The sequence below is a fragment of the Eptatretus burgeri genome, chromosome 11 (genome assembly GCF_056783735.1).
Source record: "Eptatretus burgeri isolate ZD-2024b chromosome 11, Ebu_testis_v1, whole genome shotgun sequence".
Taxonomy (NCBI): Eukaryota; Metazoa; Chordata; class Myxini; order Myxiniformes; family Myxinidae; genus Eptatretus; species Eptatretus burgeri.
The window spans coordinates 27,812,330-27,830,929 of NC_140971.1; the positions used below are offsets into that span (position 1 = coordinate 27,812,330).

At 43.6% G+C, this 18,600-nt stretch overlaps 2 protein-coding genes across 10 annotated transcripts in view; one reads left to right on the plus strand and one right to left on the minus strand.

The window, feature by feature from the left end:
- The window catches only part of MAD2L2 (mitotic arrest deficient 2 like 2), a 34,635-nt gene extending 23,747 nt beyond the window's left edge, over window positions 1-10,888 (plus strand). For all 6 annotated transcript variants that reach the window (XM_085845686.1, XM_085845683.1, XM_085845685.1 and 3 more), the window contains 3 exons: window positions 1,180-1,250; window positions 5,222-5,314; window positions 6,096-10,888. In XM_085845686.1, coding sequence (XP_085701812.1) covers window positions 1,180-1,250; window positions 5,222-5,314; window positions 6,096-6,204 — 273 coding nt within the window. In that variant the 3' untranslated portion in view covers window positions 6,205-10,888. The remainder of the gene's footprint in view (window positions 1-1,179; window positions 1,251-5,221; window positions 5,315-6,095) is intronic.
- The window catches only part of RAD23B (RAD23 nucleotide excision repair protein B), a 47,942-nt gene continuing 35,774 nt past the window's right edge, over window positions 6,433-18,600 (minus strand). For 2 of the 4 annotated variants that reach the window (XM_085845677.1, XM_085845676.1), the window contains exons 8-11: window positions 16,953-17,080; window positions 16,663-16,821; window positions 13,785-13,984; window positions 6,433-7,464 (exon numbers count right to left, since the gene is read on the minus strand). In XM_085845677.1, coding sequence (XP_085701803.1) covers window positions 7,236-7,464; window positions 13,785-13,984; window positions 16,663-16,821; window positions 16,953-17,080 — 716 coding nt within the window. In that variant the 3' untranslated portion in view covers window positions 6,433-7,235. The remainder of the gene's footprint in view (window positions 7,465-13,784; window positions 13,985-16,662; window positions 16,822-16,952; window positions 17,081-18,600) is intronic. The other 2 variants (XM_085845679.1, XM_085845678.1) reach the window with 1 other exon arrangement.

Below are 18,600 nucleotides of genomic sequence, written 5' to 3' on the forward strand. Positions count from 1 at the left end.
GAAAAGGTTCAAAAATGGATCCCCTTAACTGCAGACCTATTATCTTACTTCCAATCATCAGCAAAGTCAAGGAACTCTTGTAGCCAATGTGTGGCACTCAATGGCATCCTTTCATCTCCTCTCCCTGTCAGGCTGTAGTGTCACGAGGCAGTGTTTTGGGCCTAGTCCTATTCCTGATCTTCATCAATGATCACCCCGATTGGAAAATCCCCCTATATGTACCTGCTGACGAGTTCACCGTGCCATGACATCCCTCATCTTTGAGACAGGCAGGCAGTAGCCTCTTTTTTTCTCTTCCGACCTTAACAAAATCACGAACAAGTGAAACACTTGGAATATGTTTTTCAATCCTGACAAATCTCTTTTTTTTTCCCCACCTGTGTAATAAAAACTTCCACACTATCTTCAATGTCACTCTTCCCTCCAGATCTCCAAGACAGCTGTTCACCACCATCTCAGATCACCTCCCCCCCCACCCCCCATTCAAAACCATGATCTTTCCTACCTCTGTCAACCCCCACTCCCCCACCCCCCATTAAAAACCATGATCTTTCCTACCTCTGTCGACCCCCACTCCCCCCTTCCGAATTTGCAGTTTTTCCTTTGAGAGTTTTTCTATGTCCATGTTCTCCACCTTATACAGCCTCTGCATACCCCTCATTATTTGTCTGTCTCCCTCTATTTTGTCCTTTGTCCTGCTGCTGGTACTTTCCCACTCTCTCTACGGTTGCATTCTGATCCATTTAGTGTCCTAACTCTTCCACAAACCTTGACCTTGTATCCAAAAAAAGCCTTTCTCCACACTCCACACCTTCACTTCCATGTATACTCCCCCATTCCCTCCCCCAGCCCAAACAACCGACTTTCACTTTCCTCCCTCTTTTTCAACAACTCTCATACCTTTTCCTCAATTCCTTTCCCAATAAACTGCCATGTAATAAGATGGCTACAAAGTATGTTGGACACATCTCCCCATGTTAAACTTGCTCTCTCTAAAGTTATGGTGTAATAATAAATTTTATATCATGTTTGCATCATATTCATGTTTCAGATTGCATCACCCTAAAGCAATACACATTGCATCATCCATCAGTGATCATGTTACTCGTGTTACATACAACCCCCCAAAAATGTGATTAACATTAACCACACCTCCTCTTCTCCCACCCTCCATTCCAGGTTGCTCCTTTGCCGTGTTTGTGTATACACTTGAGGGAAAGGAAATACCGGAGACCATGGGACTTTGTTCGGTATGGAAGGTTGATGGGGATGGAAAGTAGCCATCGTTTTATCAAATTTCATTTCAACTTTTTTTTTCTCTCCAGGCAGTAAGATAGCTCAGCAGCAGTCCTCCACCTGTTTTGGGTTCATTTTTGGAATCAGATCTGAGTAAATATTCCATGACTCAAGCAAGAAATACTATATTTTAGAGCACATCAGCACAAGGTAATTAAGGTTCAGGTAAAAAAAACCAAAAAAAAAACCTGCTATATATGTATATACTCCAGACTGTAATATTGGTCCTTTATATACTCGACTGCAGAATACCACTCACCTGTCTGGATTAACAGCTCACACCATAGTTCTTGGCACAACTAAATGCAATTGCAAGCTGTTCTGGACACATTAAAATCGATGCCACTCTTGAAGGTGACCATAATGGACTACCCCAAATCTGTTGAAAGATCAGCATCCTCCATGTGACCGCATCAAAGCCAGAGATATGGATTGTAAGGCAAGGAGCATCTGGTAAACAACTGGCCCCAATCATTTCAAGGAATCAAAATGTGTCTGATCAATCAAAGCCATAAGTCTTGAACTTTTGAAATGCTGATATTCACCCCAGCAAGTCTGGTGTTGGCTTTAGGGTTAAGGTGGTTGGCTTAAGATCTAATGGTCTTGAGTTTGAGCCCCTGCCATGCCATTACATAACACCTAGTGGGTTAACTCAGCTTGTCATCCTTTCATGGGGGGGCAAAATGAGTACAGTACCAGCTTCCTGGTAACATGGAACTTGCTTCTGATATCCAGTCTCGACCTGTGTACATGCATCTTGAATGTGTCCTTAGGTAGTTTGGTGGATTGCCTTCGTGAAGAACATCTCTGCTGGTATTCTTGCTTCACCTACCATATCTTGTAAACTGTGATCATGTCACCTCTTCTACGTCGATGGTGAAGAGTGGAGATTTTGGGCTTGTAATTGATGTTCATGTGTCATACCACATAGCTCCGGAACCAGTCTTGTTGCGCTTCGCTGCACTCTCTCGATCTTGTCCCCATCCGTTTTGTATCTTATATTCCAAAGGATATTGCCATAATTGAGGTGTGGTCTAACCAGAGTTGAGTATACGACAGGGAGGATCTCTTTGTCAAATTTGTAAATGTCCTGTTGATAATTCCAAGTATCTGGTTTGCTTTTAGCTGAAATATGCTTGTGGAATTTGAGCTCTGAATCTATCACCACCCCTAAGTCCTTCACTTCTTGTACTTCCTCAAAGGTTCCACTCGTCTGATAAGCAGTCAATGTGTTTGATCTTGACATGTAGTACTTCGCATTTGTTTGAGTTGAAAGGGAGTTGCCATTCGTCTGACCATTTTTTTGGCTTCGTTCGAATCATCTTGCATCAAGTCCTTTCGACTTTGTCTTTTTACTGGACCAATGATTTTTGTCATCAGCAAAAATATACACAGTGTTTATGAGCCCATCTGCTCATCATTGATAAACATCACGAACAATGAAGGTCCCCGTACACTCCCTTGGGGGACTCCACCTCCTACTGATTTCCATTCAGATTTCATCGCATTGATGGATACTCGTGATCTGCCGGATAGGAATGCCTCAATCCATCTGTTTCTTTCCTTCAATTCCATATGCTACTACTTTTTCAAGGAGCCTTTTGTGTGAGACAGCCTCGAATGCTTTACGAAAAAATAAGTACATGATATTTACAAGATCTCCGTGGTCAATGAATCGAGTCAGTTTCTCAAAGACGCAAAGTATTTGAGACATACATGATCTGCTGGGAGTATATCCATGCAAGCTGTTCACAAACAGATCGTGCGCTTTACCACAGCATGCCTCACAACAATCTGCATGAACTTTTTTCCTGCCATGGAAGTCAGACTTACAGGGTGGTGGTCTTCAGCAAGTTTTTAGGTCATCTCATGAGATGACCTAATAAAACCAGTCTCGATGTCCGTACGTACGTACGTCCCCATTTTTTTTCTTCCAATTTTCTTGATATTTGGTATGTGGGTAGATGTCAATGAGTGATGCACGACTTTTGACTTTTGACACGATTGCAGGTCAGGTCAAGGCCACTCCAAAGTTGCAAAATCGTCAATTTTCAAAATTTATTTCCTCCGCCGTTTGTGATCCGATCTTCGAAATTTATTCGGATTCTGATAATATGGAACAATATCTAAATTTGGTCGGGCCGGTTTTTAAAAATCCGTCTTGGTTATCGAGTCACGTGTCTTCAAAGTTGGAAAAATCGTCTGTGATACGGTCAAAAAAATTTCGCCCGATCTTGATGAAACTTGGAATGGAGGAAGGGGTCGATGAGTGATGCATGACGGGATGACTTTAGGCCTGATTGAAGGTCAATGTCAAGGTCACCGATGATGTACACTTGTGAAATCATCCATTGTCAAAATATCATCCACCATTTATGACTCAGAAATGCGGTTTGATTTCTGAGGTCCGGTTACCTATCCTTTTGAAGACACATTGATCATAAATGTTCCAAATCAACCATTTTCAAAATCTATCTCTGGATGACTCAGAAATGTAGTTTCATTTCTGAGGTTTTCTATCTTTTTTTACTCCTGGGCTTTCGTCTGTACGTTGAACCAAAAGACAAGACGACGTCGAAGCCATTCTAAGCCAATCAGAGATCCACATCTACAGAGCTTCAGAGATGACCGTCACCCCCAACCGGGGGTAATTTTTTTTTTTTACTTCCTCTCTTATGGATCAGGGGTGACATTTGCCATCCTCCAATCTTCAGGTAAAACACCCTCATCCAAAGATTTCGGGAATATCAGTTTCAAAGAATCTGTGCTGGTGCTAGCCGTTTCCTTGAGACATGGTCTACGTCTCAAGGAAACGGCTAGCATTAGTGCAGATCCCTTGAGACTGATATTCCAGAAATTGACTGATATTCTATTGACCTGACATTCTATTGATTGAGACTGATATTCTATTGACCTGATATTCTATGTCATAGAGGGTGCAAAACAATCTGGTCCTGCTGACTTGCTGCCATTTAGATTCAGGAGCTTCTTCCTTACTTCCTCCTCAGTAATGTTGATGTCTTCCAGTGCAGGTCCAATGCAGTGTCGTTCCAGTTTTGGCACATTTACTAAATTCTCATCTGTGAAGACCCCACTAAAATAGTCATTTAGTGTGTTTGCCTTTTCTCTATCATCCTCTGTAACTTCCCCCATCAGGTTGTATTAAATCACCAACTCCAATCCTCGTTTTGAGTTTGCTGTTTGCATATTTCCAAAATCCTTTTGGGTTTGAACTTGTGCTTTCAGCTAAACTCTCGTCAAAGTCTTTACAATTTTGTCATTCCATCCAGCAGAGTTTATTTCTCTCATTGTGCAGTACTTTCTCAAAGCCTTCCCTTTCTTACGAGATCGAGCTATTGTTTTGTTGGTGATGTAAGGCTGTTTCCACCTACTCCTAACCTGTATGCTTTTACGAATACATTTGTCGATAATTACCTCCATTTTATCTCTTAAAGAAGCACCATGCCTCTTCACAGTTTAACTCTGCCAGCTCCTCATCCCATTTTACCTCAGTTTCTGGTTCATCTGCTCATAATCCCCTTTATTCAACTTTGATCTCTGTTCATTTATAGGATCATTTTCCACAGTGTACAAACTGAGCTCCATGCTAATACAGCAATGGTCGCTACTTCCGGTGTCGTATGGTTTCGGGGGGCTCCACCTAATATGCTTAGCATGATGTTAAAACAGTCAAGTCGATGTCTCCATGATTGGTGAGGGGTTTGACCTGTCTTACCACTTGTACATCCATTCGAAATTCATCGCAGCATTCTCCTCAAGCAATTTGGATTTCATCGTCATGCAAAGTCATTGTGCAGCACGTGCAACTATAAAATAAATATTACAGCCCTTTCCATCTCAACAGATTTTCTTGATACAATGGCATTATCAGTACACATACTCCATCCCCATTCCCTGCATGTAGAATTTCCCTTGGGTCGAGGCAGAAGAGAGCGAGCACCGAACAACTTCAGGAAGGATTGTCCCTCTCAAAACATGCAGCTGTGCACTGCTGCGGGTACGTGGAGACGTTTGGAGAGTGTCGAGTGTAATCTTACTTCAGGCTTGTGTGCTTGACTTGCATGCACTCCAAAAACGGATGGAATGAATTGAAATTTGTTGGTTGTACTTGGGGTGTGTTCGGGAAGGTTTTTGAGGTAAAAAATTCAGTTGTGGGGGTATGGGAGTGGGGAGATGATGCAAATGTGCATTGTGTAGCACTGCTCCCAGTGGGAGAATACAAGTCTCAGCAGTTTACAGTATATTATAATGGTATCTCTGTATGAAAACTTTATGGATTCAAAAACTACTTAGCCAATTTATTTTTGCATTCTTAAACTGCTGGACGAAATCAGTTAAAGTGTTGTTTTTACTCTGGGTGTGTCTGGAATGGTCGACTAAGTCAGGATGGCTACGTCCAACCTTTTTTAATGTTAAAATCGGGAATCATCACAAGAAGTGGGTGAATTATCATTCTAGCTCATGCCCCCCTGCACTACTAGGCAGAATAATTTAAAACTGGATGTTAAACACCACAAAATACACCCCCATCCCCCACCCCTTTGCTGCTCCCAGGTGTGTTTAGTATTAAGTAAATAAGCTTTGACCATGGCAAATTGTGGTGGAAAGGCAGTCCACTGGGGGTGAGATTTAATACCACTTAGATAATCCTCAACTTTGTTCTTAAAGTCAATATTTTTTACCTTCATACTTAATATTTCACGATCTAAATAATTATCTTGATACGATGTTTGGGCCCAAATTCTGCTCCTTCATTGCTGTTTTTGATGTCTTTTCAGATGCAACTTTACGTGGAGGAGAGCGAGCTCAAAATGCAATGAAATGTTTGGTTCTGAACATGGAGATTCAAGAAACTACTTTTTTAATCTATTATTTCAAGTGACGTGAAACAATGTGGACTCGAGCTCAACTGCCTTCAACTCAAAAGCAGTGGTTTATGCCCACCACTTAAAAAAAAAAAAGGATAATATCAAAATCTCACCTTCATAACACAAGTGGTTTTAATGCTACTTGTGCCCAAAAAAAAGTGTGAATGGAATTATAATTTTTATGCGGGGAAAGTGTTTAACTAATAACCACGACAAGAGTGCTCAAAAATGAGACTCGACACAGAGACAGGGGCAGAGCTTGCCAAGAGGAGAGAAAGTGTATTTTTATCCATGCACACTGGCAAAAGTTGGAAGAAACAGGATGAAAGCACAAGGGAAACATGGCAAGCAGTCAGATGGACATGGGAATTTTTTTTGCCTTTTATACCATTTACAATTCCTCTTATAAGGCTCAGCCTTTAATCTTTTCTCTTGCTCCTCATACCTCTTTTGCAATTAGTCTGCCCTTTATATATTCCCTGCTTGCCTCTGCGCCCTAACACCGGCCATAAAACAATCTCCCGCTATCAAGCGACTTTGCTGACACCATTCCACACCTTACTTCAAAATGCTCTGGCCACGATGAAGAAATTCCAATCAACAGGAAGATAATAGTAAGTTCCACTTTTGGTTAGGTTGCAACCAAGAGATATTCTAATAGGCCTCAAGGTAACCTTAAATTGAAACTGCAAATCAGATGACACCCTTTCCAAGGACAGCACTGCAAGTTTGGGCCAAGTCCAGCATATATGGTGGCAACACCTTGTTGATTCTTGTTAAAAAATATACAAAGAAGTAAAGCTAATGGAATTTTTTTGGGGGGGGTAAAGGTGGGGGAGTCAGGAGGGGAGAAAAAAAAAAAAAAAAAAAACACAGAGACTGACAGTTGGAAACGCTGAGATGTCAGGAGATTTTTTTTATGGTTCTAGGCAAAGCCTGAGAAAAACCATAGGAGGCAGGGAAAGAGAAGAGATCACAGAGGCTGTTTGAGAACAAGAGAAAGAGTGCATGTGAAAGACGGATGAAGCCATTGCTGTTTACATGTATCAATCAAAACTTTCCCCAAATCCTACTCTGATTACGTAGGACTGGGGAAAAGGGCAAACGGGGTAAAGGCAATATTCGGGGAAGGGGGTGGGGTAAGGTGAGGGGAGGGGGGGTGATCCTAATCGTCATCGAAGTTCTGTTGTAGCAAAAAGTTTGCAGCGAGGTTTTCATTTTTCTCACAGGCAAAGTAGGCTTGAATGGCCAGGTCTTCAGGAAAACCGAGTGCAATGAGCTAGGAGAGGACAAGAAAGAAGCAGCAAATCAAAAATAAAACGACTTTAGAAAACACGCACAAAATGAGTCTTTCTAGTTTTGCAAACAATTATTGTTTTGGAAAATGGTGTCGAATGAATTTACAGAGGTCAAATAATAAATTAAAAAATTGTCTCACAACTAAAGTGCAAAATGGACCTGCTTGTTTCACATGTGCATACACATACAATCTACACCATTGGCTTTTAACCTGGGGGGCGCGCCCACCCTTGGGCGGCGTGAGTAATTTCCAGAAGGGGCGCGAGCTCAGTGAAAGAAGTAGGAATTTCTCTTTTTAGAATTCTCTTAACAAGTGTGCATAATATCGTGATGAACATAAAAAAACCAAAAGTATCGCCTTTAATAATTTTCGTTTTCTATTCGCAACTAGGCCGACCATTTTCTATATTAAAAATAATTTTAAAATTTAACATTTGTTTAATTTTAATATTAAAATTAATTTTTTTTCACAGATTTGCAGTACCCATTTAAAACTAAATCATTCGCAATGAGTGCAAAAAAAGTGGAAGTATCTTGACGAATATATTCAAATTGGATTTGTGTCCCTCCAAACGGGTGACACAGAGGTACCCAGGGCGTAATATGCTACAAGACTGAGCAATGATGGCGTGTGACCCACACGCTTGGAACGCCACTTGATGACAATGCATCCTGCTCTCGCTGCCAAACTCAAGGCATTCTTTGAAACAAAAAGGCAGTCCTTGAAGCAAGATAAGAGGGAGAGCAGTGGAGCATTTCGGCAACAGACTTCAAGGGTTGTTGAAGCTTCCCATGAGATCGCCATGTTGATTGCAAAGAGCAGAAAGAGCTGTAACATCGGAGAGTCTTTCATGAAACCAAGTGTACTGTGTGCAGCAGAGCTCGTTTTGGGGAAGGATAGTGCAAACAAGCTTTCCCAAATCTCTCTATCAAACGATACCATCAAGGGAAGGATCGATGAAATGTCTCAGGATATCAAAGATCAAGTTCTCGACCAAGTAAGAGCTTCTCCTGTGTTTGCCATCCAGTTGGACAAAACGACTGATGTTGCTCAGTGTTCTCAGCTACTGATGCGTGCTCGTTTTGTGTCAGGCAATAGTGTAAAAGAGGAAATGCTCTTCTGCCATCCCATAGAAAGTAATACAACAGCAACATATATTTTTCAAGTGATATCAAACTTCTTCCAGGAAAATCAACTTTCGTGGGACTCGCTGGTAGGAGTGTGTATTGATGGAGCCCCGGCCATGCTTGGTTTGCAATCCGGTTTCATAACAAGAGTGAAAGAAAAATGTCCATCTGCTGTAGGTACGCACTGCATCCTTCATCGTGAAACCTTAGCATCCAGAACTCTACCTGCTGAAATGAGGGATGTCATGAACCTGGCTATCAAGGTAGTCAACTTCATCAAAGCTGGAGCCTTAAACAGTCATCTCTTCAAACAGCTGTGTGTGGATATGGATTCTGAACATCAAGCCTTGCTTTTCCACACAAACGTACGATTGATTTCGAATGGAAACATGCTTGGACGGCTTTATGAACTACGACAAGAAGTGGCAACATTTCTAGATTCGCAACAGAAAGATCTCCATGACAAGTTCCAGTCTGAAGGATTTTTGCTATCTCTAACTTACCTGGTGGACATCTTTGAAGCACTGAATGCCATCAACATAATCATGCACCATGACGTCATTCGAGCCTTCATGGCCAAACTCGACCTATGGAAATACTGCCAGTTTTGCTAACTTTGATTCTGCTCCCATTCACAGTTAACCATGATTCTGAGTTAAAGAAACAAATAATTACTCATCTGACTGAATTGAAAGCAGAATTCATCAGATACTTTCCGGATATAGGTGAGAATCGCGAAGCCTGGAAATTCATCAGGAACCCATTTCAATGTGAAGTAGCTGATATTTCAGACGAAGTGCAAGAAGAGTTATTTGAGTTAAAGTTCAACTTCTCGGCTGAAGAAGATTTCAAAAAACTGGATCTAGAGACGTTCTGGGTCACGTGCCTTCCTGTTTACCCTTTGATCTCACATCAAGCTCTTCGGATTCCGACAATGTTTCGATCAACGTATTGTTGTGGTTTACGAAATTCGCAAACCACCATTCAGGTCCCGTAGGTGAGATATCTCTGTAAGTATATGTGTAGTTAGGCCCAAACCCGTTGTTTAGAGGGAATAAATGTTATTCATTCGGGCTGCGACCCTTTTAGATAGCCGTTTTTCTTTTACTATCTTTATTTTGCACCAGCCGCCATTACTACCACCACAACCACGTCTCAACAGCCATCACACAACAACCACCAACCGCAACGCCGCTTCACAACAACAGCCACGACCCTTGCCGTCACATCTCGCTCTCGCAACCATCGCATCACCGCCATTCCCGCGCCGCTTGTGGGCACCGATCCTGGACTCCTACAGGGCGCGCACCGAGCAGCGGGTGCAAAAACACCAGCCTTTCCGAGAAATCGGATCAAGAACGATTCACGCCCACTTCTGTTCCGTCCCATCAGCGAGCGTGGGGCGATTTGGCCCCGCCTCCAGGTGCGTCGGAGTATAATCGCTATATGCAGATTCGCGGATCAAGAATCATTCACGCCCACTTTTCCTCTGTCCAATGGGGAGCGTGGCTCCGCCCCCGAGCGATTCCTGATCCAAAAATCTGCATATGATTTCTCCTGTCGGACTATAAAGCACCGAGCGCGGAGCGAATCGGGGCAGTTGGGAAGAGTTAGCAGTTGGACGGAGTTGAGAAGAGTGGAGAGTTGGAGAGTTGTGGCGGCGGCGAAGGCAGTCGAGAGAGTGTCTGTCAGGGTCCGGGGAGGCCGGAGAAGCCAAGGATCTTTGTGGAGGTCTGCGCTCGTGTCAGAGTCGGGGAGCTGCGGAGAGGGGAGGCCGGTAACGCGATCGAGGTCGCAGTGGAGTCGCTCGTCGCGGGACCCAAGCCATCCAGATATCCTCTTCCCCCCCGAGCATCAACAACCCCCTCCTGTTTCCCCCCGCGCTGAGATAGTGTGAGAAGGGGACCCCGTTCCCACCCCATTCCAGGCAGTGCCAGCGAGGCCCGCGGAATCGGGGCGCCGCCGCCATTTTGCGGCTCATCACCAGACGGGTAGGCTCGACGCGGTCTCGGCCCCAGGCCTGTCTGCCCCCTTGTAGTTGAGGGTGGTCCCTTTTTCTTTTGCTTTGAGTATATGTGTTGTCGGCGCCGTCTGTGAAGTAAAACTGTATAAGTGTTGCCGTGTGCTCGGTAGTCGGTAGTAGATCTGCATTGTTGCATTTGCTTTTTGTGCAGAATTGTTGTGTTTCTTCTACTTTTACATTTGCTTTTGGTGCATAATTGTATATGTGTGCTTTCCGTTTGCCGCGGAATAAATGTGCTTTATGTTGAACTGTTTTTCCCGTTTCGCTTCGTCTTTTCTTTTATTGAATCTCCATCTTACTTCACGTAAAGGGTTGGTCGTGGGCTAAATACGCCCAATAATTAATCGAACCGTCGAGGTTGACGATAACACCGCTCGGTTATCCCGATAGTACGGAACGGGTCGCTTAAAGTGGCCCGTGTCCGAAGTCGACCTGCGGCGAGGTGCGATCGCCCGGTCTACCCTCCGTGTGGGTACTTAGGTAGGTCGAATTTGGCGAGCAACCCTATCCCACGCGGGGGGGCCGATTGGCACGATCGTGGTGAGGCCGAAAGGCCCACCCGTGACTAGTTCCCGGCGTTAGTCCGAGAGGGTCACGACGGGATTGTCCGTCCGGTGGGCGACGCGCCGCGATTCGAGTTACGTGGCCGCTCGCACGCCGGCGGGCGCGAATCCGCAACAGTATCTTTGTGAAGCTGCATTTTTCCACACTCGTTGCTGTCAAGACCAAGTGCAAATACAAGTTGAACGTTGAAGGGGACTTGCGTTTTGCTCTCTCTGGCATTTGATCACGCATTCAAGATCTGGAAGCTGAGAAGCAATGTCAAGTATCTTCGTTAAATGCCATCTCATTGAATATGCTGTGTATATGAGTGTTGCTTATACAGAATTCTTTGTTCAATAAAAAGACTAAAAACGCGCATTTTTTCAGTTTTTCCTTTTAATTCAGGAGGGATTTAGTTTGTTAACCTCCGCCATCTTCGAAGATGGATGGAGGTTACTGTTTTCACCCCTTTCTGTTTATTTGTTTGTGAACAGTATTACGGAAAAACTCCGACTGATTTCGACGAAACTTGGTGGGGGGGTTAGGTATGGTCCAAGGATCATGTCATTAAATTTTGGACTTGGTCCCCCCCCCTAAAATGTTTTTTTTTTTTTTTGCATTTCTACAAGTTTTAAGTGATTTCCAACCCCCCCAAAAAAAAATTGTTGGAGAATTTTTTTTTTTGCATTTCTACATGTTTGAAGTGATTTCCGCCCCCCCCAAAAAGATTTTTTTTGCATTTCTACATGTTTTAAGTGATTTCCAACCCCCCCCCCCCACAAAAAGATTTTTTTGCATTTGTACATGTTTTAAGTGATTTCCAACCCCCCCCCAAAAAAAATGTTGGAGAAATTTTTTTTTTTTGCACTTCTACATGTTTGAAGTGATTTCCAACCCCCCACCCCCCCAAAAAAAAATGTTGGAGAAAAGAACTATAACTGTCAGCACTGTTGACATCATATTCAATGAATAAGATATAAGGTTCACTTGAGTGACCCAGCAGTATTGACGGCGGAGGTTTTGCACTCTCCCGAGTGCTCCCCCTCTAGTTTGTTCAGCTTTTGTTTAGTAATCAGTTTGTTGAAGATGTGAGGGGGGAGGGGGACGTGGAGGCACGGACCAACTACTAGAGGGAGCGTGTAGATTCTACACTCTCGGGCAAAAAAATGAGCCACACTGTTTTAAAATTTGGAGCCGTACATGCACAGTACATATTCCAGTTTAAATTGATTATTAACCTCCGCCATCGAAGATGGATGGAGGTTACTGTTTTCACCCCTTTGTTTGTTTGTTTGTGAACAGTATTACGGAAAAAACTCCGATGGATTTCGACGAAACTTGGTGGGGGGGGGGGTGAGGTCTGGTCCAAGGATCATGCCATTAGATTTTGGACTTGGTCCAAAATCCAATATGGCCGCTATGGCGGCCAATTTGAAAAAATATTTGAATTTTTTTTTTTTTTGCATTTGTACATGTTTTAAGTGATTTCCACCCGCCCCCCCAAAAAAATTTAGAGAAAAAAATTTTGCAACTTTTTTTTCAACAAAATTTCGATTTTTTTTTTCTGCATTTCTACATGTTATAAGTGATTTCCAACAAAAAAACATGCCAAAATTATAATTGCGGCTGATTTTGGAACTTCAGGTGGATATACCCACGTAAAATCAATTTCTGTCTCAAGGAATCTAGTTATGACGAATGAATTGAGTATGTAAAAGGGAAAGTTGCAAACTATAACTCTGTGAGCACTGTTGACGTCAAATTGAATGAATAGGATATCAAGTTCACTTGAGTGACCTAGCAGTATTGGCGGCGGAGGTTTTGCACTCTACCGAGTGCTCCCCCTCGAGTTACTCATGTTACAGTAGTTAAAAGCCCTCCACAGTTTACAGCAATTTTTATGAATTTTTTTTCGTGTTGTAAGTTTCATTTTCGAAAAAACGAAAATGACTATTTTTGCATTTCATCTTTAAATAACTCAGGTAAGACAAAATGGATCCAAATTTTACATAGAAAAAAGGAAGATAAGATTATTGTTCGAAGTAATGTCTACTTTTGCCTTTGAGGTGCTGAATGAGAGGTCAGAGCAGCTGGGAATATGGGTTTCCCGGATCAAAACTAAGATCGAAGCTTTCAATGACGTCTTGATGCTGCTATCTTGTCTGTACCTGTTTGTAGTGAGGATGTTGAGGTCACGGAGAGATTCACTTACCTTGGCAGTGATATTCATGTCTCTGCTGCCTGTGAGCTAGAGGTCAACAGACGTCTGGGTTGGGCCTGGGGAGTCATAGATTCACTGGATCATGAGGTGTGGCTCTGTCGGTACCTGTGCAGGACTACGAAAGTCTGAGTCTTCAGGTCCTTGGTGCTTCCAGTCTTACTCTACGGATGTGAGACTTTGACTCTGACCAGCGATCTGAGATGGCGACTTAATTCCTTTGGTACCAGGTCTCTTCGGAGAATCCTTGGCTATCGCTGGTCAGATTTTGTGTCCAACGAGCGGTTGCTGAGAGACTCAAATGAGATTTGTTACCTGCATAGTCTGTGAGTGTCAGCTGCGGCTGTTTGGACATGTGGCTCGTTTTCCTGACGCTGATCCTGCTCACCAGGTTCTCTCAGCGAGGGAGCTTTGAGTGGAGGAGGCCAACGGGCCGAACACGTGCCTCGTGGTTGCAGCAGGTTGATCAGCATCTCGTGGGGATGGGCCAGGTATCTGCCTGGGGGATGGCCAGACGGAGGCCCCTGGAGTACCGGCAGAAAGTGGACGCAGTGACGCGCTGCTCCGGCTCATGCTCCCATACCTGACCTGAAAAGGAAAAGGTGGGGGTTTCTCCGATTGGAATGGAAGGCTGTGACATTCATTCATCCGTCGTGAGCGATTAATAATAGCTGTAGAAGACTGCTTGAGTTATCACCGAGACCGGACTTACTATTTATCCTTTGGAAGAATTCTTCAATCGTCTCACAAAAGGCCGAGGAGAACTTGTGTGCCATTGCGATCTGTCGCGGCATCATTTTCATGTTACAATATCTAAATATTCTCGATCTCGTGTTGATCGGGGGTTTTCCGGAACTGGGTGCAACCGGAAAAGGCGAGCAGGTTGTTCGGTCGCGGGTGGAAGGAATAAAGGATCGACTCAGATTTCAAACGCCTCGGATATCTTTTACTTCCATGATAAAAATCTGCCTGCTTGGCGCTTTTGGGCACGAACAACCGCCATTTGTTCGTGTCTCTCAGACGGATTCCACTTTACAGTGATCTTCTGTGCCTGGTGTTGTGCTGAAAAGGGCAACACTTATCGTAGAGTTTCACTGATAACGATTTTTCACCTGACATTGGCACCTTCGTGTGGCTCGTGTGTAAAGAGCTCTTCTTTGCCTTTGTCGTACCTTGCATGTCTCGTGTTGCCTTACACGGGTTGGTGCAGCTCGTCTGAAGACTTGGGAGTCGATTTATTCTTGGATTCTTCATCAACATTTCTGCAGGGTTCCAGAGGGCTATTCAAGTAAGTACTTCGGCAACTTACCATTCCCTTGTGGCATTTGAACTCCTTTCAGACGTATAACCATCACTTGTACATTCACGACTCTGACCACTGACCAACGCCGATTCAGTGCCCCGTTACTCATTTTGCTAATCACGGAAGGATGATGGGCTGAGTCAACCCACCCGGTGTTGATTCAACAACAGGAGAGGGGCTCGAACCCAAGACCCTAAGATCTAAAGCCAGTCACCCAAACCGTTAAGCCAACACCAGGCTCCAGCAATGAATGCTCAAGTGAAATAAAATAAAAGAATTGTTCCCCAAATAGCACTTCCATTTGCATAGTTTTTTTTGTTGCAACACGGACAGGATCACCCCTAAAATACATACTTTGACATCAATTTTTCAAAATTTTCTGGGGCAGCATACCACGGAGCGACTCCCGACGAGGAAAATCTCGTTATTCCTTTTTTGAAAAGTTCTGCAGTTTCACACATGCATAGAGATGCCACTCTTTTTTGCCGCTGCTTCCGGGACAATCACTGCCAACCATGGGAGCAGCGCCGGCCTGTCCACGAGAGGGTCTTCCCTCCTATGGTTGGCAGTGAGTGTCCCGGAAAGCAGCGGCAAAAAGAGAGAGTGGCACCTCCAGATGTGGAAGAATTGCATGTGCAGCCTGTGGGTCACCCAAATAGCTCAGATGGCAGAGCACTGGTACAGTTCACCAGAGGACCGAGGTTCGATTCCTGGTCTGGGCACACATTTTTCCCACATGTACATAAGTTTTTTTTCCTCTTATTTACAATTGTATCTAGTTTTAAAAATTGAATTCATACAGTACATTATTGATATTTAATGTTTTATTACTCGTTTAATTAATACATATTGCAGTACAGCATTAACTATAAGGGTACTCGAAGAGCGCATACCTCCACCACGTAATGCCTGATCCACAAGAATGTATCGGGCCCAATAATTTTTGAAACATCATGCTTTTCAGCACTATATCGTTTGTGGTCCTATCTCTGAATGGTGAAGAATCACTTTAAAAATTCTAGTGGTCGGATTCGTATCTTCAGCAAAATTGAATCATTTCTTCCTTGCCACACACAGAATGTGTCCACCAAGTTTCATCCGAATCCGTTCACAACTTTGAGATATTGTGGTATACATCGGTTTTGCCCAATCTCTCAATGGTGAAGAATCACTTCAAAAATTATCAGATCCGGATCCAGATCTTCACCAAAATTGAATCAATCCTTTCTCGTCACACACCCAACGTGTCCACAACTTTTTGAGATACCGCAATATATATATATATATATATATATATATATATATATATATATATATATATATATATATATATATATATATATATATATATATATATATATAGTTAGTTTTTGCTCCCATCTCTCAATGGTGAAGAATGACTTAAAATTCTAGTATCAGGATCCTCAGCAAAATCTAATCAGTTTGTCCTTGTCACACACCAAACCTGTCGACAACTTTTTTAGGTATCATGTAGATAAACAAACAAACAAAGGGGTGAAAACATAACGTCCTTCACCTTCGGTGGCGAGTGTAACTAGAGTTTATATTGAACAAAAAACACATCCACCTGCACTTGCCATTGGCTAGATGGAAAATTCCCCGATTTTTAGTCTTACCTACGTATATTCCAGACTTGTCGAACGCTAATTTTGCTGAATGCGAGGTTTTCCTGGAACATATTCCTCACATTGGACCAGGGGCGACTGTACATGTCATATATGGGATTTGAACCTGGGTTCTAAACATCATCAGCCATCAGTTCAAAGATGGAGCAACACACAGCGGCCAATCCAAGAACAAAATTAAATTCACAATTTGAGGGAAATTTATTATAACCATCAAAATGCAGCTAAAATATTCCCCGGTCCCCTGTAGAACTCTTGTGCTAAGGTTTTAAAATGTGCTCCTACTAAAAGGAAAGTCCACCATGCAGAAAGCTCACCCTGTCAATGGCTGCTTTCTCCTGTTGTGTGACCTGGATGTAGTTCAGAGGGGCTGCTTCGTCAGATCCTGCTGCACCTCCCTCAACCCCCTCTTCACTTCCTTCACCGCCACCCTCATTCAACATTGATATAAAGTGCTCCTGGTGAGCACTGATTTGCTGGCAAGCAAAAAGGAAGGGGTGTGCAAAAGGCATTTCAGGTAATGGTGATCTAAGAGGATGAGGAGTGGAAAAATGATGTGTGTTGTTGGGCTGAGGATGTCCTTATAGAAGGAGTGCAACGTACATACCTGCAGCAGCTGTGGATTCTGCTGGCTGAGTTGCTGTAAGAGAGAAGGGAGCAATGATGGATTCTGTTGCAGAAGCTGCCTCATCTGCTGGAACTGTGCCTGATGCCGTAAATACTCCAAAGGGTTACCTGCAACCAAGTAAAAATAAAATCAAATCCCCTTCACTCTTGATGAAGAAATACGAGGGGCATTGAGAAGTTTTCTAATCTAAAATAGAAACGTCATAATTTTAACATCGCACCCCCTTGTGTTCAATTAGATTCATCCAGCACAGTTGCAGCTTGAGTAAGTGAAGCCCACCTTGGACAATGACCGTATTTTTTGATGTACAAGTCTACTTTTCCCAAGGAAACCTCGACTTAAACCATAGTTAAGTCTATTCTAGATACAAGACAGTGCCGATGATGATTCTGGCGATTATTTTAAATACTGTTATGTTTGTGGGGGAGGGGGGGAGGATATATCTCACTTGAGAACACATAGGAATATAAAGAGTAGCATGGTCTATACATCCATTGGGACCAGACTGTACAGAGCGTCAGTGCTGCCGAAGCAGTCTCCTGGGCTATTGGGCACAATCCTGGAAGGGTCGTCACTCCGACGCAGGGTACTCGAATGGCTCAATCAGCCCAGCAAGCTGGTACTCATTTTGCTGACCTCGGAAGGATGACAGGCTGAGTCAACCCCACCTGGTATTAATTCAACAGCAGAGCGGGATTTTAACTCGGGACCCTAAGATCCCAAGCCCGCCACCCTCACCATTAGGGCAGTAGCATGGTTCTTGTACAAGTCGTCAATCTCAAAGTAGTAAGCAGGGACACGTCAGGTTAAGGATCGTCTTGTTTGAATGTGCACCATATAGGGGGTGGGGTGTGGTAATAATTAATTTGGGATTATGGTAAAGGAAATTGTGCATATAACCCCTATGTAAATCTCGACCGGGGTGCTGGGAGACTTCGCAAGAGAGAGCGGCGGAGCATTGTCGGGGAGAAGACTGAGGAGCAAATCGGGCAGTAGGGCGTGTCAGAGGGTCTTAGGTAAAACGGGAGAAAAGACTGCTGAGGAGAACGAGGACAGAAAGGATAGAGTTCTGAGAAGAAAGAGTTTGACAGAGAAAAACTGAGGAGAGGTGGTCGTCCTGCCTACCTGCCTTTGTCGTTCATGCCTTGCCCCGTTTGTCAACCTGCCCATGTGCCTTCGTCTCATCGCCTGCTCGTGGCTGCTCCACACCCATCCTTCCACCCACTACCACCAAAGCTAAGCCCCCCCCCCCCCGTTTTGTCCCTCTCCAGTCTGTGGTCGAGTCCGGAGTGAGGCACATTAGTTTCTTTATATTCATTTATACCTCACTGTGTTTGTTCACGAAAAAATATAAGTGACCACTATATTCGTTATTGGTGTCTGTCTGTCTGTCTGTCTGTCTGTCTCTGTCTGTCTGTCTGTCTGTCCCGAGCATAGTTCCGTAGGTTTTGATCCGATCCTGATAAAATTTTGGTTGGAGGTTTATATCATGATCTAGTTGTGTTTTCCTGAGAATGCGCACATTATGGGTGGAGCCACGCCCCAAAAAACGTGTTTTTAGGGGGTAGCCAATTTCAATTTGCATCTTCTCCTAGGACCTAGGGGGTTTGTCGAATCTGGCAGGGGT